Source organism: Rhopalosiphum padi, chromosome 2 (assembly GCF_020882245.1).
Source record: "Rhopalosiphum padi isolate XX-2018 chromosome 2, ASM2088224v1, whole genome shotgun sequence".
Taxonomy (NCBI): domain Eukaryota; kingdom Metazoa; phylum Arthropoda; class Insecta; order Hemiptera; family Aphididae; genus Rhopalosiphum; species Rhopalosiphum padi.
Window position 1 is genome coordinate 71,002,478 of NC_083598.1, and position 24,304 is coordinate 71,026,781.

At 25.7% G+C, this 24,304-nt stretch overlaps 1 protein-coding gene across 2 annotated transcripts; it reads left to right on the plus strand.

Moving 5' to 3' along the window:
• The first annotated feature begins 1,555 nt into the window (after nt 1-1,555).
• On the plus strand, nt 1,556-19,317 carry LOC132920102 (coronin-1C). Of its 2 annotated transcripts, none has more exons than XM_060982183.1 (9): nt 1,556-2,079; nt 4,293-4,487; nt 15,013-15,167; nt 15,245-15,342; nt 15,418-15,596; nt 15,657-15,878; nt 15,951-16,157; nt 16,224-16,508; nt 16,720-19,317. In XM_060982183.1, the coding sequence occupies exons 2-9, from the start codon at nt 4,293-4,295 to the stop codon at nt 16,942-16,944; spliced, it is 1,566 nt and encodes a 521-aa protein (XP_060838166.1). In that variant the 5' UTR covers nt 1,556-2,079; the 3' UTR covers nt 16,945-19,317. The 2 variants fall into 2 exon arrangements, with proteins under 2 accessions (XP_060838166.1, XP_060838167.1); XM_060982184.1 differs by lacking the exon at nt 1,556-2,079 and adding an exon at nt 3,479-3,501.
• The last annotated feature ends 4,987 nt before the right edge of the window (nt 19,318-24,304 follow it).

Sequence of the window (24,304 nt, forward strand, 5' to 3'; positions counted from 1 at the left end):
TCGCTTAACACATTTGATTTTGTACAAATATTTTAATTCAGTGTTACCTATTGGCTATTATAAATCATCATAATACGATGTCACCACAAAATATAAAAAAATAATAAAATACAATTTTAAAATACTGTTTAGTGATGACATCATACATGAAGTCACGAAGATGTACAATTTGTATACAGTGTTGTCATGTTAATAAATAACTATAATGTGGTATAATATAATATAAATATAAATGTACAATAACGCTCATTGTATATAATTATCGTGTATTTAATTCAAAACTTAAAACAAATTATGAAATATTTATTTTTAAAACTATGAATAAATTCTTTTTGTATTTTTGTAATATACAATCTATACCCTTGGGTCTTGGGGCACAATAAGTATATGATAAATTAAATTTAATAATGTTTTAAGAAAATAATACGTTTTTTATTTTGACAATTGATTAATAACAATTATTAGCAGGTACCTACTTTAAATAAGCATTTATTAATTGGGTGCCTTTGAATATGTTTGAGGGACTGCTCCCTCAACCGACAACTATTACCTATTTATTATATATATAAATATATAATGTATTATTAATATGAGATATAATTATGAGGTTGTGACCTTGTGGGGTCAGAGCTCTAGTGGATCTTATTTGGTTAATATTATGGATGTTTAGTGGGGTTCAAGCACTTTTCCTCAAAGGATTATACTTTATAAGCATTAGGCTAACTGTGGCACTGAAGACGAAGCGAGGAACTTTTATTTGTCTGTAAAGAATTAAACCGTATTGACTGTATTTAATAATTATTGCAACAAATAACAATTATAAAATGTCTCGGTGCTGCTGTACTATAAAATGTAATTTTTTGACAAGAATTCATATAGCAACATATTATAATAATAATAGTAGGTGCTTATGTCATAACTCATAACTTAAACTCGTGATAGCCATAATAACACTATACGTCTATAAATTCATCATCGAACTACGAGTATTAATAAATAAATAATAATATCGTTTGACTTTCGACGCTGTATAATATTGTAATACGTCGTATCTTGTTGATGATAAAATAATGTGTAATAATAATATTATTGCACTAATGCGTGTGCGGTGTGCAAGATTTCACGACACGACATGAATAAGAAATGCGTGTCAGCGAATGGTAGAATTAATAATAAATAATTATATAATTTTTTTTTGTCAAGTCTAGCGTTGTTCAATAGTCGCGTATTTACGAGTGGCAAGCATCGATACGTCTGAACTCTGAATGGCGAGTCGTGCGATATACCGTATAAATACATTTTACGTGTCCGACGTGTATAGCGGCGACGATGAGCGACACTATTTACACTAATATAAATATATAATACTATGTAGTCTGTGGTACAAGTCTGGTACTAAATACTAATAGTACTATACATAAAGGATACAATAAATACAACGGCGTCGACTGCCGCGGCACCGCTCGCGTGGGGGTTCCGTGACGTTGGCAGCACTGCGACTATGGTGCTCGGTGTCGCACTGCCCCGTGCGTCGTTGATTGTAAATAAACCGGCGGACCGCGGACGACCCCCGGCCATCCATCCATCGCACCGATTCAGTAGCCAGCCGTCGCGTTTCCATTCGCAAACGCCAAATATGGTAGAGTGATTCAGTGATATTAGACGGCGACCTTTTTTTCCCTCCGATTCACGGCCAGTTCGCCGCGCCGTTCAGCCGTTGTCCGCGTTTAATATCGCCTTCTCCCCCCGCGCCACGCCGTCGAACGACGTTCCGGTTATCTTGTCCGTCTATTTATTTACTTCATTTTTTTTTCGTCAATATACTCAATACATTATTGTAATAATTGTGTGATTCGGCTGATCGACGAAATCGCGAACTTTGGAATACTATTCGAATTCTCATCCGCTTTACACTTACGTCGCCGTCGCACGCACACACTCACGGTTACCGCAATATATATATATATATATATTTGGCTGGACCGCCGTTGCTCCGTTAGCTGTATCCGAGATAACGTCGGAAAAAATCAAATATACAGATTATACTCAAGAGAAATTCCCGTTGCATGAGTCACCGAGGTGAGCACACGTTAAGCAATTTATTTATTTTATAATATATTAGTACATCGAATTGAATTCTTAATTCGACTCGATAGGTAACATCTAAACTTTTGCCTCGGGGCATAAGTTTTATTTTACTATTACCCAAGTTTTTATAAGCTCCTCTGTAAGATGTTTTTATTTTTTTTCATTTAAATTATTCATGTAGGTACTTGAATGATAATCACCAAATTTTTGTTTGTTGGTTTCTCTGTTATACGCCCATTTTTTTTTGAATCTGACAATCTTGATGAATGTTAGTCAATGACAAAATTGTAGAGGACATTTGTCTATTAGATATATTAAATTTTTTTGGCATAAGGACTGAAACTTTTGTTTTAATTAGGACATTAATCAATTTGGATTTGAAGATGTTAGGAATTAAGTTAATTAATATTGATTTTATTTTTTGAACATTTGAAGAATGTTTTAATTTTAAACATATTTATTAGTTTATTACTTATTTCTTTATTGTTATTTATATTTCTTATTTTTACTGATCTTGTGAGGATAAATATAATTCATAGGCATCTAAAGTACTTACCTAAGTATATATGACCTTATTTATTGATAAAGTTCTAATGTATGACAAAAACAGAATAATATGTACCTATCTTAAATTTTAATTTTATTCATATTGCTATGAAAAAATATTAAATTTATAAGTTCCTTAGTTTTAATTATATATTTACATTTTTCACTGTATGTATTTGATTTATTTAAACAAATTTCTGAAAATCAAATATTATCTGATCACATTTTATTTATTTTTTTTTTAAACCAACTGCATGTTGTTGATTATTATTATGCTAGTCTTTTTTATTAACTAGCTAGAAAAATAGCTCCCACCTGTATTAGAATTTAAAAATGTTCACTAGAAAATCAAAACTTCTCTAGAAATACAATGTAAAATTGTGATACATAGGTAGGTAGATTAAACTTGGATATTTCCATAACAGTATTATTCTAAGTTAATTCTAAATATTTTTATAATAAGATTTTAAATTTGAATCTAGTTTTATTTAAGATTTTGTTAATAAAGTAGAAAACATAATATTGATTTAAAGAAAAATAAATTCAGTGTTAACAAATTATTCACATGTATTTATTCAAAAATAAATACAATTGTATAAAAAAAAAATAATGATACCAATGCATTATCCATGTAATGAAGAATTTTATTAAAACTACCTATTTTTTTTTTTTTATCAAATTGAAGTTGTTTGATGTTACTTGAATATTTTACATATATGAGTAAGTTTTCACCTTCATATTTGTTTTAGGTAATAGTAATTGTGTGCTTCTATTTTTTTGGGGGAATTTACCTATAGTAACCATGGATTAATGTCCAAGGATGGTATTCAACTTTCTTGAATATGCCTTTCAGAGGAGAACTGGGAGGTAAGCGGATCTATCCAAGCTACAAAAGTGTTTCAAGTACTCAGTGTTCTAACCACAAAATTTTTTGGTGCATTTTTTCATTTTAGTGGATTTTATACTTTTTGGGGCATTCTTTGATGTTTTTAATACATTTTTCAATTTTTGACCTATTTCTTGTATTATGACTAAACAAATTGACTTCATTGAAATATAAGTACTACATAGTACTAGGTAATATAAATTATTTTCATTTTGAACTCAACATCAACTAATTCAGTTTTCAATTAGATAATGCTGAAATTGTAAATTGCTCTTATTGTAGTTTAATGCAGATGTTATTTAATTGTTTACTCGTTTTTTTTTTGTATACATTTTTTTTTATAATAATTTGAATTTATTTAATAAATCATGCATTTTTGGTATTTTTAAGGGCATATCCAAGTCCTACTTATAACTAATGAGTAATATTGTTAAATGTTCAGCAGCCCTTTATATTATAGTCTCTCTTTGACAATTTTAATTGTCCTACTGTGCTGCAGCACTCAAGTACGCCTTAGCCAATCTGCCCCTAATACCTTTCTTTAATATACATAGGTATATTACTATAAAATAGGCACATAATACATATTCTTGTTTTGTACAATTTATTAGACCAATATTGAATATTTAGTACATTTATTTAGTATATTTGAGGAAATAATAGATATTTATTAACTGTATTGCATATAAAATAATTTATATAAATATGTTGGCTTATCCCTGTGCAACTAACTTTGTATAATTAAATTTTTAATAATTTTATTTATTTATAGATGTCTTTTAAAGTAAGAAGTAGTAAGTTTCGTCATGTTTATGGTACAGCTTTAAAACGTGAATATTGCTATGACAATATTCGAGTATCCAAATCTTCGTGGGATTCCACTTTTTGTGCGGTGAATCCAAAATTTGTGGCCTGCATTGTTGAATCAGCTGGTGGAGGCGCTTTTATTGTTCTACCTCTTTCAAAGGTAAGTTATTTAAAATTATTTTTTTTTGTAAATAATATATTATATTAAATAATAACTTATTAAACATAAGTATGATATATTTTTGTTAATTAAATATATTTAACTGAATTGCTTTTGAGGAAATCTATATGTTGTGTCATGTTAAATTGTTTAAAATTAAAATTTGGTTTCTCATTGCTATAGAACCAATAAATAATATTTTTCTTATAGAGTTATTTATTTATACATTTTTTTCATAAGTTATTAAAAATCTAATATTTCCATTATAATAATATTAAATAATATTTATCAACAATTTTACTAATTTTACTAGGTATTTATAGGAAAAGTAAAGACAATTATAAGTTTTCCATTAAAATAAATTGGCATAGGTACTAATATACCTTATATATATTGTAGTTTGGATATGACAGTTATTGATATATTTTTTTTAACCACAAATAAGAAATAAAGGATTAAATATAAACTTATCTTTTTAGTAACAAGATAGTTTACACTATAGATATCATGTCATCATTAAATTAGGTACTGTTACATTAAGTATTGAAATTTAAGTAGTAGATTGAATAATGTTTAGCTATTCCTATGTGAACACTATCATTGACATCAAATATGTAATGTAATGTGATGATTTGTATAACTATTGTAATTAAATATGATGTAGTATAGTAGCTAAATAAGTAACAAGTTCATAAGAAATTAATAATATTATCAATAAATGTATTAATATCATTTTTTATTGTTAGAATATATTGTATTCGAGATTATTTTATAATCATTTTTAGATATGCTTTATCTATTTTTAGAAACAAATAAAAAATATATACTTAAATACATATATGATATATATATAGATATAGTTTTTTCCTGCTAACAACTTTTATTCTAATTTATTCATTTGTTTTTTTTTTTAATTTTTCCATACTATACTATACTAAACTATATTAGAAAACTTAAAATATTAATACATTAATACTAAAAATGTTTTGGTATTTTAAATAAAAACAATTATTTTCATATTTTAAAAATATTTAAAAATATAGTTTGGGTTTAAATATGAAACTAAGTATAGGTTAGGTTAGATATAACTAAGTATAACTTATACTTAAGCCGTGGAATTAATCTGAAAGCGGTTTCCATGATGTTGTTGGTTATAAATTTAAAAAAAGTATAATTTATACTTATATTTTGTTTTAAAAATTTGAAAATTCCATGTATAATTAACATAAAATTGTTTTATTATAATTATATTATGTGATTTAGCAATCTTATTATTATTATTTATTTAATTCAATTCATCGAAAATTATGGTTTTTGTTAGGCGAGCTCATAAAAAATTATTAAAAATGAATACATTAATTGTGGACTGTAGTTATTGATTTACAACTAGATAAAAAAAAAAATGAACCACAAATCGATACAGTAGCTCATGATTGCACCATTTTTATTTATTATTACAAATAATTGATATACAACAAACAATGGTAGTAATTGTATATACAATATACTATATTATGTATATTAATTTTTAAAACTAAGTTCCTAGCCATATTTTTCAAGAATAGAACAACAATAAATATTGTAATTAAGAGATCTGTATGGTGCTGTGTTTTTATTTTGTTTCGTCTATTTTCTGTGGTCAGCAACACGACATAATCAGGGCAACCCCACTTAGTGACGTACGCCTAAAATAATTTATATATAATAACTGTTCATCGTGATTTCTATATTTAAAGTTCTCCCAGGAGATTAAAATCATCAAAAATACATTTGAACAGTTGCCGTGTGCAAAATGCCAATTTTTCCTCGCCAGCGCAATTTGTTATACATTTCAATATCGATATTTTTAGTTAAGATAATTGTATTAATTTGAGATATTAATATAACATTCTTTTAAAGATTTAAGAGGCCGTCCCAGTAGAAAAAAATCGACCGAAAAACATGCTTTCGTACTTCCAATAGTACTCAGGCCTCGTTGATCGTAGAAACATGATTTTGGTATCAAAATAATCACGAGAAGTTGTACTAAATATTCTTGGAACAGAATTTTAAAATTTTTTTTCGTTCCAATTTTATATGTGTTTGAAATTTGTAAAATTTTTCTTTTTTTTAAAAAATCATATAAAATCGGCAAATTTAGATATCAAAAATCTGTTCCAAGAATATTTAGTACAACTTCTCGTGATTATTTTGATACCAAAATCATGTTTCTACGATCAACGAGGCCTGAGTACTATTGGAAGTACGAAAGCATGTTTTTGGCAAAAAAATTACGAATTTGCCGTCGTCATGTGCTGCTAAAGCGATTACAGCGGCAGCGTTCTGAAATAGTACTTCTTCCACCACCCCGCTTGCATATGCAGCCGTACCGCACCATAGGTCAAAACTGGTTATTTATCGCAGCCGCGCACTGGTTATAAATAGCCAAGTACGTCAATACAAAAATAATAATTTTATCAATAAATAATATTATTTTATTTTTCGATGTTATAATTCGTAATTTTATTTACTATCGTATTTTACGCAAAATGGAACTACGACATAATACTATATCGTAAAATTTTCACAAATCGGCTAGAAAACGTACGATTTAAACAATTTTTTTTTCAATTATAGACAATTGTTCTATAAAATTAGCGTATTGACATTCAAGACGAAATTTTTTAAATTTAAATTAGTATAACTGTATAAGTAAAAAAAAGTAGGCAAGTGGGTGGCGATCTGCTTTACAGTAGGTTACAAGTGAGTCACTATATACTTACTGGATTATTGTGTTAAATTTGAATTCAATGATATAATATCATTGTATAAGAAAAAGGAATCTTATCGAAGACGGAGAGTCAGCTTTGATATATTATAATATATATTTTTAACTACAAAATAATTTAAAATTTGACAAATTTTTTCAAAATTCAAACTTAAAATGCTTATAAAAAAAATTGTACCCATTTATTTTTAATATTTTTCAAATGCTATTGTAACGTTTTATCTACATGAGCCTTGTATTAAATTTTCACGCTTCTTGACCCAACAAATTTAATAACTAATTTATTAATAACTATGGAATAAAAAATTGAAAAAATTGAAAATGTCCGTAAAGAGTGAAAATGTTTTGAAAATTTTATCAAGTATAGCAATTGATAAAATAGACATATAGTGTAAATTATTTAAAATATCTAGATACAGTTATTTGTTTTTTTAATTACAACAAAATAAGAAAATCGCTAGGTACATGATAAATCGAGTGAATACCAATGTTGTAAAAATTTGAACTTTTCAAACACTCATAAAAATTCTAATTTAGTTTCTGGTAGAAATAATTTTTTTTTTAAATTAGACAAACTTACGAGGAATCTTGTATTAAATTTTTAAATTTTAGATTTAAAAAGAAAAATTTTTATGAATTTTTAACAAAATAATTTGCACATTTTCTTCATTTGTTTGTATTTTATATTTTGTCAAAATTCGAACTTTAAATGCTTATAAAAAAAAATGTGATTACTGACTATGTATAAAATGTATTATTAATATTTTTCAATTATTATAATTTATATAAGACGCCTCGTCCTTAATTTTTAAGTTTTTATTACCCAACAAATAACATTTGATTAACATTCATAGAAAAAAAACTAAAAAAATTGGAAACTTAAAAAGTAAATAGTTAAAAATAATTTAAGTATTTTAATTCCAGTCAAGTGCCACTAGTGGGTGACTTTTTACTCACGTACTCATGTATTATTGTAACCCTTATCAAATATGCTAATTGTGCAAAATTGTACATATTGGAAAAAAAAAATAATTTTAAAAATGTTATCGTGCTTAGAAAATTCTATAATATAAACAATTAAACAAACAGTTAAAATGTCTTGTATCTACGGTAATTTGTTTTAGAGTTACACCAAAAACCAAAATTGATTTTGTGATTTTGTCAAAAACCGATTTTGCGTGAAAATGTCTGTTTTTCCCTGCTCTTTAGAAAATTACTAGGAATTTTTAATATATACCTTCCCAAATGCACCAACTTGTTTTCGTGTATGTCATCACGTTTTGAAGGAGTAGAAATAATGCTTTAATTTTTAACTTCAGCCCCTCTTTGAAATGGAAAATGAATCTAAATGATACTTTGGTGAGTTAAAATTTCCAGTAGTTTCAAAAACGTCAAATAAAAACCTAAAAAAGGAACGGAAAAACGGGCATTTTTAAGCATAATCAATTTTTGAAAATATCGATTTTTTTATTTTGCTGTAACACAAAAAATCATTTTAAATACTTGAAATTTTCACCAAGTCTAAATATTTTGACTTTTTAAAGCTATTTATTGACAATTGAAAATTTCGATGTATCTATATCTAAGTTTTTTTGTTTGAAATACCAATAAAAAAAATTTTTAAAATAGATATAATACTGCAAGGTTTATAATAAGTTGCACTTAGCGTAGTAAAAAAAAATTCAAAAATTGTTAGTCATAATTGTTGTTTATAAGCTAAGCATGTAAAGTTCAAATGTTTACTAAATATGTCAAAATCGCGAAAATTTGCAAGGAATTTTTAAGTTGAAAATTCATAATGTTTTAGTGATTTATATCTAAAACCCAATACAGGGTTCTCTATAACATTTTCTTCAAATCATCACTGTAAAAAAAAAACTCCAGCGACAATGTAGAAAAAAATGTACGAGCGTATGAAATTAAATATTTTACGAAATTGCGTAAAATAATAACGATATGTCAATATATTACAATTTAAATATAGGTAGCTAATAATATAATATAATCCTAGACTGACAAATTATCTCCATCATCATTCAGAATTGATTTCGTATACAATAATGATACCTGTCATTGCATTCAAATTTAACACATCCATTATAGTGACCTACTCTCCATCACTACTATACAGCAGAGCGATACTCGCTTTTCCACCCTTTTTAAATTTAAATACGGAAATTGTCTTACAAAGTTACAAATTTTAATTATTTAAAATAGTAAATATGTTAACGGCAAATCAACGTTAATATATTTTCAATATTTTTGTTTTGTTGTTGTTTTTGATTTTCAATAACTCAAGTTAAAATTATTTAGCCCCCCCCCCCACCATAAAAAACCCCTGGCTACGCCTCTACATTAAAATTTTGATAACTCGAAATATTTGAAGTTAGTTGAATTATTTTTTTCCCCGTGAACTTTGAGTTACCGAGAGTACACTGTAATATTGTATTATCATTTTCTATACACGATAAAATTTTCAAAATATTTTAATTTGTTTTGAACTGTTTACAGATATATAGGTACTCTGCAGTTTCCAACTTTTTAGGTTTTTTTTCTATAAATGTCAATAAAATGTTATTTGTTGATTTGTTGTGTATAAAAGCTTAAAAATTTAATAGAAGGCTCCTAACAGTAGTTGAAAAATATTAATAATACATAGTCACATTTTTTTTTATAAGCATTTAAATTCTAATTTACAAAATATAAAATACATAAAATTGAAAAAAATGAGCAAATTATTTTATATTAAAAATTCTTAAAAAATTTTCTTTTTAAATCTATGATTTGAAAATTTAATCAAGATTCCTCGTAAGTTCGTCTAATTTTTTATAAAAAAAAATCTCTATTCGAAATTCAAATTGAATTTTTATGAGCGTTCGAAATCAAATTTTTACGACATTGGATATTCACTCATCATTTCTCATGTAACGATTTTCTTATTTTATTGAAATTCAAAAACGAATAACTGAAAATACTTGAAAATTTAACTAAATGTTTATATTCTTATTTTCTATACACAATAATATTCTTAAAATATTTTGACTCGTTTTGAGCTATTTACGGACAATTTCAAATTTCAATTTTTTTAGTTTTTTTGTTTATAAATGTCAATAAAATTGTATTCGTTGGGTCGAAAATCTTGCAAATGTAATACAAGGCTCCTTATATATATTGTTAGAATATCAGTTAAAAAATATTAAAAATACAGTGTCTATTTTTTTATTAGCATTTAGAGTTCTATTTTTTACAAAAGACGTAAAAATAACGAAAATGTGAAAATTATTTCGAATTAGAAATTCATGAAAATTTAATAAAAGATTCCTCATATAAGTTTGTTTATTTTTATCAAAAACAAAAATCTCTACCGGAAAGTCAAATTAAATTTTTATGAGCGTTTGAAGTTGAAATTTTTACGACATTAGATATATTCACTTGATTTAAAAAACGAATAACCTTAGACACTTGGAATGTTTATCATATGTATATTTATCAATTACTATACTTGATAAAATTTCCAAAATATTTTGACTTGTTTCTAGTTGATTACGAACATTTAAAATTTTTAGATTCTGAGCGAAGCAAGAATTAATGTATTGGTTTTACAATGATGTGTTTTTTTTATATACCTATATTTTTTTTTTTTGGGAGGTCAAAATTTTAATTTCCCAATAGTTTTTAAAAGCGCCCAAAAAAACAAAATAAAAATTAAGAAAAACAAGAATTTTTACGCAAAATCGGTTTTTGACAAAATCGATTTTGGTTTTTGGTGTAACTCTAAAACAAATGATCGTAAACATATGAAATTTTCACTAAATGTTTATGTTTATACTAGCCTTTTCTATACATGAAAAAATTTTCAAAATATTTTGATCTGTTATAGTATAAAAATCCAGTCACTTTTTTTTTTTATAAGCATTTAAAGTTAAAAATTAAAATATTAACAAAATACGTAAAAATGAAAATAATTTACAAATTATTTTGAGTTATAAATTCATAAAAATATTTCTTTTTAAATCGGAGATTTAAAAATGTAATACAAGATTCCTTATCAGTTTGTCTACCTTTATCAAAAAAAAAAAAATGTTTACAAAAAAGTCACATTAAGTTTTTATTCGGCCTCTCATGTAGCGATTTTCTTATTTTGTTGCAATTCAAAAACGAATAACTGTAAATACAAGACATTTTCACTGAATGTTTATATTAGAATTTTCTATACATGAAAAAAATTTCAAAAAATTTTGATTTGTTTTGAGTTGTGTACGGATATACTCAGTTACAAACTTTTTAGGTTATTTTCTATAAATGTCAATAAAATTTTTGAAATTAATTTTTTTATGATTTTTAAAACAATAAATTCACAGCCCTGATTATAACATTTTTTATACTTATTTTATGTAGGTATTATATGTTTAAAATTAAAATAAGTAAATACACCAATATTTATTAATCAAAACTATTTAAAATTTTGTTAATATTTATTTAGGAGATTAAATTATCGTACAAAAATTGCTTCATGTCACTTATAAGTTACAACGTAAAATACGCAATACTTTTACCAAAAAATCTATTTAATCGTAATGAAATTATTATTTTACATGTATTTTAAAAAGTAATTGGGTTAGAAATATAAATCGAGTTCTGGTGTATAATAATTTGTATGCTTAATTTATTGGTTAATGTTTTTAAGCAAACAGGAGCTTTAATTAAAAAATAGGTTTGCGAATTGCGAGCTAGTAGCGAGCCAGCGCACCGTATAGAATTCACGGGCGACAATTTACGTAACGGCCTGTAATGACGTTTGATGCGAAACGTTCAGCACGACCGTCCGTGAAATAATAATGTACCTCTCCCGCGATTACAACACGCGGACCCCGTCGCGTACACGATGGGCGTGGTTACGGCCTACCGCGACGGCGGCGAGATGGAATTCAACGCCATCTCTTGAGCGTTGTATACGTAACACTTTTACCACGACGGCCTCTTAATAGTTGATATTTAGTTGATTAAAATATTTAGTTTTCTTAATTAGAAAGTAAATTAATACAAATTAAAGACTTGAAAAATATGTTTAAAAATATTTCATATAGGTATTTACATTATATTATATACTATAGTATTATTATAATTTATAAATTATATATTTATAATAATATTAAATATATTAATAAACACGTATAAAATAACAGTATGTTATAACTTATAACAATATTTGTATTCTTCATAACAAAATTACGCTATACAAGTCATTTAATTTCATTCAGTCCATGTTCAATGTATTTATCTTAGCGGAATGACGTCATAATTAATATTCATGGTCCATACAAACATATTGCCAAGAAATAAGAAGGTATGCGGATAGAATAAAAATGATGGACCCCCTACTTAGATAATTTGAACAATGCTAGCCTATGTTTTGTTATTTAAACTATTCGTTTATATTTCATTCAATGATTTTAATGACATTCTACAAAATAATTATAGTATAATATCTTATCTTTTATTTATTTTTTTTTATTTAAAAAAAATTGTATTCGTGCAATAGAATATTAGTTTTTAAAATTTAATTTATTTTTATTCTTTTTAACGTTATATCGAGGAATAATGTTATATATTTATATGAGTCATAACTCATAGGTACTATGTGTCTATATTACATTTTTCACAAATATAATAATTATGTATTAAGAACAAAACAAAATCATTATTATCGTACGAGGTACGAAAGTATTTATTTTATTTATATACAATTGTCTATGGTACATTTATACTAACTATTTAGTAAGTAGTGACTCACATTACTTAGATATGTATGTGTGTACAACGTAAAAAGAACTAAGTTCTAAACAATAGTTTACAGTTTATAGTTTTCCTTATTGTTTTTTTTCGTATCATTAGTTATTTTGTAATAGGTGGTTGGATACTTTATAAATCATAGTACCATAACGTCCATAACAGGTGTGTTTTCTTTGTTCGAATTGCGCGAGTTAATGTACATTTATTTATAAACTCGAAGTACTTTATACATTTTTGATTCTGAGTGTAGCAAAGTATCATTTGTTTTTAATTGACTTTTTTATTTGGAAATAAACTACTTTCTTTTATTAATATACATAAATAAATTTTGATGTATGTAGTTTGAAAAAAAAATTACGAATGCAGAAAATGTTTGCAAATCATGTATATCTATATACATAAAGACAATTTTTTTACATTTAATAGACTGTTAAATAGTTATATTAGTTATATTTGAATTTAGAGAACTGAATACAAGATTAACTTTGTTTTAGTTCAGGTAGCCAAAAATAACTCATTAATATTTTAACTACATAGTTATGTATATTATACAGTGAAACCTTTAAATACCGGACACCCTCGGTCGCTGAAATTTTGTCTGCTATTTGAAGGTGTCCGATATTTAGAGGGAGAAATATAATAGGGAAATAAAAAATTGATATTATAATAAAAAAATTTATTTATTATTTATACATATACACATAGGTACATAATAAATTTAATTTATTTTAATGTATTTTTAAAAATTCTAAGGTAAAAAGATAAAAAATTGATAATATAAAAATTTAAATTAACATATATTAAAAAAAAGCCGTTACTTTAAGGGACGTGTACACGAGGTTAACCTAACGATTGTTTCGTATTTTGACGCGAAGTAATTTCGTATGTTAATGCATTTTCTATTTCAATTAAGTTACGATAGAAATGATAAAAATCAAAAGTTAAAATACCATAAAAGTGTCCGTTATTTAGAGTGTTCGGTATTTAGAGGTGTCTGTTAAGGAGGTTTCACTGTATATAAATAATCTTGAGAAATTATTATTTTTTGAGATTTATTTTTATTAAATTCTTGATTTTAGATAAAATAATTTTAATTCAAGGTTATTTTTATGTACATATTATATTCATTTTTTATTTATCATATTATTGTATATATATATATATATACATATTAACATATTCAGAAATATTTAAAAATTGTAATTATTAATTATCTTTTTTAGAAACTTCTTATTAAGTAAAAACAGATTTTAAAACTTAATAGAATAGGCATTTTAGAAAAATGATCTTCCAGTATCATGATTTCGAATGCAATAATTTATTGCAACATGATATTTTTATTATTAAATTGTTTAAGATTTTCACGGAAAATATTTTTATTGAAACTATCAATATGACAGCGATCAGTGGTTTTTATTTTTATAGTTATTAAATATTTTGTAGATAATTCTATTTTATATTTGAATTAATTTTGGAAAAATAAAAATGATTTATTTTTAACTTCAATGATATTGTATCTGAAAATTAGTTTTAAGTTTATAGTGGATTTTAGACTAATTATTTATAGAAATCGCGTGTAGGATTTTTTTTTCAATGTACCAATACAATGTTACCGTAAAATTTGGCTGGATCTATAAAACAATTTAAAGAAGATTACTCATTCCTTAAAAAGCTTATTTTTTATTCAAAATTAAACTTAATTTATAAATAAACTCGGGGATAAACTCCTTACTTAAATACTTGTTTTCTCTAGAAGACCGAGAATGGATATCCCCACCTATGGCTATATATATATATATTATATATATACAATCAATAAATTTTTACCTAAATCTGAGCTATTTTTAATCACGCATTTGTTAATTAGAAATAAAACTAAAAATAGATAAAAAAAAATCAATATTAATTTTAATAATTGTTTGTGATTTTGGGATAATATTAACTTTGTGATAAATGCTTTTTTAGACTGGTCGATTACCTGCTGATCAACCTGTAGTTGGAGGTCATAAGGGTCCAGTATTGGATATTGCATGGTGTCCGCATAATGATAATGTAATTGCTAGCGGTTCTGAAGATTGTGTGGTAAAAGTTTGGCAAATTCCCGATGGTGGTATTTCACGGTATGTGTGTACATTAATTTTTTTTTATTTGAACTAATTTTATTTTATGTTTTAAATCAAATTTGTTTTTTTTTTAGAACATTAACTGAGTCAGTAGTAGATTTAATTTATCACCAAAGGAGAGTTGGTCTGGTATTATGGCATCCAACCGCTCGAAATATTTTGTTATCTGCCGGTAATTTTTATTTGTACTTTAACGTTTTAGTTAATTATTTTAATATGTAATATGTAATATTTGTTTTATTTATAGGATCTGATAATCAAGTAGTAATCTGGAATGTTGGTGTTGGTGAACCACTTATCCATATAGATTGTCATCCAGATATCGTGTTTAGTGCTTCATGGAATTTTGATGGATCACAATTATTGACAACGTGTAAAGATAAAAAGCTGAGGCTAATTAATCCTAGAAGTGGAGAAATTGAGCAGGTATGTATTTTAGGTAATTAATTAATTTGTAATATTTATATTTATTCATTATTATTGCAGGAAGTAATATGTCATGAAGGAAGCAAAGCATCCCGAGGTATATTTTTAAAAGGAGGCCTTATATTTACAACTGGTTTTAGTAAACTTTCTGAAAGACAGTATTCTTTGAGATCTCCCGAAAAACTAGATGATCCCATTGTTATGGTTGAATTAGATACAAGCAATGGCGTTATGTTTCCTCTGTATGATCCTGATACTAGTATGATTTACCTGTGTGGAAAGGTAATATATTGTTTTTAATGATGTTCTATCATTTTATTAATATGCATATAATTAAACATTATGTACTTTTAGGGGGATAGTGTAATTCGATATTTTGAAATTACCGCGGAACATCCATTTGTTCATTACATCAATACGTTCCAAACACCAGACCCTCAACGAGGAATTGGCATGATGCCGAAACGTGGTTGTGATGTATCTATTTGTGAAATATCAAAGTTTTATCGCTTGAATAATTCTGGACTCTGTCAAGCAATTAGCATGACGGTTCCAAGAAAGGTAACTTATTTTCAAAAAAAATTTTAATTATAAATTAAAAAATTTTAATTATTTTTATATTTTTAGTCAGAGTTATTTCAAGAAGATTTATATCCGGATACTATTGGAGATATTCCTGCAATAGATGCCGAAGATTGGTTTAATGGTCAAGATGCTGAACCTATCCTGATATCATTAAAAGATTATCATCAGCCAACACGATTGCCTACGGCTTCTGAAATGAAGGTGGCTAAAAAGCCAAATATACTGGATAAACCATCAGCAAATAAAACAGTCAAGTCCAGCCCAAACAATACAACCGCACCTCCTGTAGCTAAACCACAATTTACTCAGCCACAGCAGTCAATTCCAGTTAGTAAAAACAAAACATTTATGCTCGGTTGCATAAAAAATTGATAAACTTAATAGTTAACTTAAATTGAATGTCTCATCATGAGCCACTAACTCATGGCTTAAGTACTATTAGCTCACCATTAAATCATTAAATGCAACCTAGCATAGCAAAATATCTTTTATGTATATTTTAAACAGAGTTTGTAAACTAAATCTTATTTATTTTTAGGATGATATCATCAAAGAATTTAAAGAGGAAATTCGAAAGTTGAAAGCCATGATCGTAAAACATGAAAATCGTATTAGAGCCTTAGAAGCTCGAGCAGCTGAGGATACTACTGATACAGCCAAAGATAGTGGTGATTCTCTTGTTCTTAAGAATAGTGACCAGAATGATGTGGAAACCAAAGACAATGATACAGAACATGTGGATACTAATGACGACGATGACTAAATTCTATGGTACAATAATTTTTTTTAAACAATTTTTAAGAACTTTGAGATAAACTTGGTAATTCTGGTTTTATTTGCTATATTTATGACAACACATTATTTAATTACAAAATAACATGCTCAAAGTGGTTACAATTCTACTTTTCTCTAGTCTTCAGTGTGTGTTTTTAAAATTTTTATTATCGATAATATATTAAGTCATGTTCCTCTTTTTCCCTCGATTTGTAATTGTCCTTTAATTTATAATGAGTTATATTATTATTTGTATTCTTTCAGCACTTTTTATTAACACACAGAGTTACTTTGTTAAATTCATATTCAATAGATTGAATAATTATACCAAACTAAAAATAATATTTTATTTACTATTTGTTTGGTTGAATTGGTCAGTTATAAGTAATATCAATCACAATATAGAATCTTTTAATTAAAAATGTGCTTCCAAACAAATTTAACTACTCCATGAATCTCTAGTCCTTTATTGAGCATTACAATAAATATTTGAAACAATATTTTATTGCATATAAATAAATGCTGGTATGAATACAAAGTGTTTCATGAAACTAACAATGTTTTGTGCTGATAGAATTTAAAATGATCTATGTAACTTTGATAATAGAGACAATTTTGACTGTAAATTATAAACATTGATTAATTAAAAAAAAAAAAATTATTTATAAGATAATGTAACTAAGTGCTTGTGTTGAAAACAAATTCTCAAAAACTTGCATTCAATATTAAATATGATAAACTTATTAATTGTTTTTAATTAGCATTTTTGATTACATTAATATATATATTTTACATTTAACAACGAACTTTAGTTATTTTGCTATAGCTCATAGTAAATTTGTTAATTATAAGATAGTAACCCAATTATTATTTTAGTTTTAATTCTGTCAGTAATATAATATCAAATACAATAATTTAAAAATTATTGATATGGATGTTCCAATTATAAATTCTTTAAATATAATTTATTTATTAAAATATCTAACATAACTCATTTCTATGATTCATTGCAGTTAAAAACTGTAGTCAATGTAACCTATTAAAATGTTTTCATTTTATTTTGTAAAAAATAACAAAAGAAACATTATCATAAAGTTAAAACAATATATTGTAATAATCTTGTATTGATTTACATTTTTTATCGTCCTATTATGCATTTAATATTTTTAATTTTATAAATTGCATTATTAATAAGTATCTAACAACAATAAGACAATATGGACATGTGGTACAATTGTAATTTGTTGCATACTATTATCATGGGAAGTTTTAACAAAATTTCACTTGTTATTTAAAGCATTAAAACAATTCTGTGTTGTGTTCTTTTTTTATATATATAATAGAGTGTAATAATTGCCAAATCATTTATTAATATTCCTTCAACAAAAAGCTATTTAAATGTATTAAAAAAAAAAAACAGTACAATTTTTTTTATAATGAACAGGGTGCTTATGCGAATTTTAATATAAATAAAATTATAAACTATTTATAAAAAAAATACTCAAGTGCCAATATCATAATAACTTAATCTTCACTTTGTCATATTTTATGATAACCAGTTGTTTAATACAAATGCTCAAAATTTTATGATTCCCAAAAATACCATGAAAATGCAATTGATACTTAGTAACTTTATCCCATTATATCTTCTATGACCATACATGAGCATCACATTATTGTGTTAAGATAAATTCAGAGTTAATGCATTAGAAATTAAACTGTAGCTACTGTCATTTATAATTTTTTTAATTCATATGTAAATATATTATACTTTTTAATACATTTGTTATCTATTTTTATACATTTCTGTAATACGTTTGTCATATGAATGTATTATTATTATTATTATTATTATTATTATTATTAAAACTATTAGTTAATGGCTATTTAAACATGCAACATTATATACGAGTACATCCAAACGAGGATATTACGCTTTTTTTAATCCAAATATTTTAACCATTATTTCTTCCCTTACGTCTTACCTATTGTCAACTGATTGAATTTAAAATACTTTAAAGATAGTCGAAAAAATTGTATTTTGTTATGATAATAATATGCATTGTATTTTGTACTCTTTTCTTATGTATAACATATATATGTAATATGTATTATATATTATACACACGTCTGTATAATATTAGATTAAATAATTGTGTGTATGTGTGTATGTGTGTGATCAGATATCGAACAGAGTGTATTAAACTTTTTGAAAACAAATTGTAAAACGGTTTGAATTTTTATCATTTATTTATTTGTATGTATTGTTTTGTTGAATATATAAATATGTTCAGTGATGTGCCATTTACACACAGTAGTTGTGTATTCGCTAGATAAATAACAAATGATAATTTGTAATTAACCTATATTTATTTTATTATTTTTCACCCATAAATTTTATTTATTTTTGGTATAGACCAGCGTTTCCCAAATAGTGGGTCCCGACCCACTACCGGGTCACAGAATTTAATAAAATTCTCATATTAAATTTTATTATTTATTATTTCGTTTGATAATATGATATAATTAGTAACTATATTTTAATTATTACATTTTTGTTACAAATTATCGCTTCAATTTTATTATAAAATTCTTTGTGAACATTCAAATGTGTTTTATTTTGCCTTTTTTTTACACAATGATAAATGTAAAATATTTTGGTGGGTCACAAAGGGAAAAAATACTTTTTTAAGCCAGTTCAAATAAAAATTAGGGAAATGCTGGTGTTGTAGACATTTGATGGCCATACAAAAAATTTTTCTCACTTAACAAGTATACCTACTGTATTCTCTTGGTAAATCTTATGAAATATTTTCTATTCTCATATTTTTTTAACTGTGCATTAAACAAGAACTTTGATAGTTTAGTGTTTTAGTGATTATGATAATAAAACTTGATACGTGACTTGGCCACATTTGTCTAAGGTTATCAACTGAATTTAGTTATCAATACCTAGTGTCCTAGTTATATTAAATTGAGACGTAATAATATGTTATTATATTATTATCAACATCAAATTTGACCATTTATTGAACAAGTGTTCATTAGATACTGGATTAGTTTGAATAAAATCATTAAACACAATAAAGATTATTCATAATAAATAAATTATACCCAAGAGACTATTTGAAGAATAGTACAATTTATGGTGTTTGTTTATGTTGATACATGACTTATTAATTAAAATATGAAATCACCCAAATTAAACTCTATTTAATTAAGGCCTGTAGTATGATACCATAAGTATATCTAATTAATTTGTTAATGTTGAAACTTGAAAGTATTAATATAGTTTACCAAAACCTTAACTTATAGTAAGTTAAATCAATTACTATAGGTTTATAAAAAAAAATTGTATCCTGTGTAAGTATTTGAAATATGTAAATTTTTATTTGCACAAATGAATGCTACTTGTCATTTGTTCCTTAAAATCATTGTAATAAACAATAACCACCACCAGTGAATTATTAAATAATATTTTATGAAAATATGAAAAAATAACTAATTATTTTGTACCATAATTATAATATTTATATATTTTATTATTTTCAATTTAAATTATTATAATAACTTAATCAAATAAATAAAACAACACTAGATATATAGTCTGTAAAGTATAAATTAATACCTATTGAAATGGTAAATATCTAGGTATAAATTAAATAACACCAAATTGTTGATTGATCAATGGTATGGGCGTATGATTCAAGAGGTTTCAACCTTCTATAGCTAGTGGCTAATTTACACATTTATAGAAATAATTATGGCTGTTAAAAGAAAAAAAATATTTTTTATAACAAGTGTAACATAATATTATTTTGTGTTTTAATGTATAAGTTATTACATTAAATACTAATATATAATGATGATGATTATGTCACTTATAATTATTGAATATTGAATAATTGTTTATATTATATCTTCAATAAGGAAAGAGAGTCTTCATCCCTGACTGACCCACCTTGGTTCGGTAACGCGTTTTTTATCTGCACAGTTAACAATTAATAGTAGATAGATGGTTCTTGGAAGGTACCGTGTACCGTGTACAGTAAGTTGACGATGGAAATGGTTGAGATACAAAAGTTAAAATATGGATAAGGTAATAATTTAAAGAAGGACTCCAATAATCAATGACCATTCAGACTTATAGCCAATGTCTCTTTTATATTCACATATCATATGTATTGTAAGAAATTGTCGTTTGCAAAATAAAAAAAAAAAATAAATATGGTTCAGTGAATTTACATTAAATTTGCATATAACCCAGTGGAGGGGTGGCAAACTATTTTAACACTACGTGCCAAAAATTATCTTTTTTTTTTCGAGTGTGCTATGAAAATATTATATTCAATATTGTGAAAAAAAAATTCTCGTAATTTTATTGTATAATTAATGTATTAATATAAAAGATTAGTTTAGGCACATATTATAATAACATTACTTTGTTAATTATTTTCTTAGTGTGATTTTTTTTGTTTAATACTTGATGCCATTATTTAGTTTATATAAATATTTTAATTTTTCGCGTGCTACACCTCGGGCACGCGTGTTTGGGCTTTGCCATCCCTGACCTAGTGCATTAAGTTTTCCATCCTTTTACGGTTATGAGTATGCTCAGTTTTCCAATTTGAAATGTTACGTATATTTATTTGTATTATTTGCGTATTGTCTGAATCCCATATAATTATAGATGATTGTATCGCCTTTTAATATATATAATATATATAAAAATTAGTATAGGTAAAAAAGTTTAGCAGAAATGTATCGATTGTATCGTATAACAACTATTTATTGTATCATACAAATAGTTATTTTCTACATAGGTACTCTATAAGCCTGTATCTGAATGTGGATTGTTGCCTGTTGGATACTAGTCATAATTCATCACCCTATTTTTCATAAAAATTCGTTCTACATATTTTTAACGTATCTACATTGATATGATACAGAGCTGTGTGAGAAAAAGCTTCCCATTTACATCACTTCCACATGAATATTAAATATCAATATACATAGTATTAGTATAGTATTCCTTCTTTCTTAATTTTACAACGGAATATCTGGAATTTAGAGTTTTTTAATCGAGCGTTTGATTTAACATCACTATTAATTTATGATAATTGTTTCACAGCTATAATTTCTGAAAACTATATGGCCTTCGCCCGAAAAAATAAAGATCTCTTCCATGCTTTCACGTTTTTCGGCCTGGTAGGCCAAACGGTTTTAGTGGTATCTACCTTAATTGCTATTTGCTACCCATCACTTCATTCTGGTTAGATCTATTGCTATTAATGATTAGCTGATGATTCCACCTTCGCAATATTCGATCGATTTAGTTGGTTTCAAAATATCGTTGTCGTTTCACCTAAGCTTACTTAATAGCAGATCTTTCACTAGATGATGAAATTGTCCTCTTTTCTACTACACGAAAATGAATCTAGCTTTTATGTGCTCCCTTAAATTTTTTGATCTATGGTAGTGGGGGATGCAAGGGGGTCCCTCTTGACAGTTTTATTTAACGTCAAATCCTAAGTATTGTGTTTTAAAAATGTGTGGGCAACTTAATGCTATTAGAGGGTCAACTTATGAATGTGAAAATCTTGTGGGCTAGTAAAAACAAATAAAACGTCAATAAAATTTACAATCGACATTTAAAATTCAATGTTCGATAAGAATTCATATCTACGTTTTACTTTTAACATTATATCGATTTTATAAATAAAATAAGAAAAATCCTAACATTTTATATTTTTATAAAGTAATTTGAAATGTTCACGGACCAGTTAAAAATGGTACGCGGGCCGTTAGTTACCCATCCTTGATATATAATATGAACAATTTTGGGCCCTCATTAATTGAAAATTGACGTAAATCCAATATTGTTATGGTTAATTTTTCGTCTTTATGTGTTGGTTCATGAAATATATGTTTAGAATTAAGAAAGCCAATCATAATTGATAATCTTAAAAGTAGGAAGATACCCCCCCCCCACCAATCATTGTAATATTGTGTTCATATTTCAATATTTGTTTTTTTTAAATATATTATTTTTATAAAAATTATTGTATGTATGCCATATTTCCACTTATTATGTAATAGTATTATAATATACAACCAATAGCAATACCATTTAATTAAATAAAACAATATTCGATTTTCGTAACTAAATTCACGTGAGACGCCCCATAGTAACCTATATAGAGTATAGAGGTTAAAAAAATAAGTTATAATTACCGGCTTAGTCTCAATGATCAACATTGGGTTTATAGTAGACAGAGAAAGAAATTTTAATTTGTATATTATTTAAATATATGTGTAGATTACTTGAATTATATTATATATTCTTGTACATCATCGTAAAATTTTATAACGACGTTAATAATAAATATAAATAATAACATTCAAGTTTAATTTTTTAAGACAACTGAATGAAAAAAAATAAATATTGTTAATTCCATAGACCATTATCTAAAGGTATACAAATAGTACCTACATTAATATTATCAACTATGATATAAGGTTTACACTGTTTACAGTTTATTTTAATTTGGTTTGTTTTGTATCAACAGAGTTCGAATTGACATAAAATAGTTATTATTTCAACTATTAAAAATAAAAAATAAAAAACGGACGCTGATGTTATAATATTTTTCACTATTATTCACAAGTTGACAAAAAAATTAAAATGTCTTCATGTATATTATAATGCACGTCTTTTTTCTCAAAAACAACCTCGAACGCCTTTCACTTTCAACCACAACTCTTTCTCGCCATCATAGTTATAAGCATAATATCATACATTCGCACTTTTATCTCCGAAAAATGTACAGATCAAGGACTACATTATGCTGAATGATCAGGTATGTACGCGACGTAAATATCTTTAGCAAAAAGTTGGTAATAGATTACATATTATGATGATATCAGATGACAGATATATATATTTAATACCCGATATCCTTCTTATACCTACACAATATCTAAATATAGTTTAAAATCCGCTATAACATATTGATATTATATATATTGTTTACGAAAAAAAAAGTTATTACAAAATTTAAAAATTAATATAATAATTAGGTACCTACACCAATAATGTACCGGCGTGGATTATTATTGAAAATACCGAAAAATGGCTAGAAAATAAAGCTATACCTTCCATTTCCTTTGGAATCTAACACAACGGCTTGTGGGATATTGAATACCTAACTATATAATATAGTGAAACAAAAGGTAAGTAATATAAACCTAAATACTATCTAGTAAACATTATTTTTAAATTTTATTTTATCGCATATTCTTATACATTTATATAATAATTAATAACCGTTGATTATAGATAGTATCTA

What these genes read in the sequence shown, in the direction of transcription:
- LOC132920102 (XM_060982183.1), top strand. Translation starts at nt 4,293, where the DNA reads ATGTCTTTTAAAGTAAGAAGTAGTAAGTTTCGTCATGTTTATGGTACA. An exon ending in TGATTTACCTGTGTGGAAAG is followed by an intron (nt 15,879 to 15,950) that starts GTAATATATTGT and finishes ATGTACTTTTAG; the next exon opens with GGGGATAGTGTAATTCGATA. An exon ending in AGCCACAGCAGTCAATTCCA is followed by an intron (nt 16,509 to 16,719) that starts GTTAGTAAAAAC and finishes ATTTATTTTTAG; the next exon opens with GATGATATCATCAAAGAATT.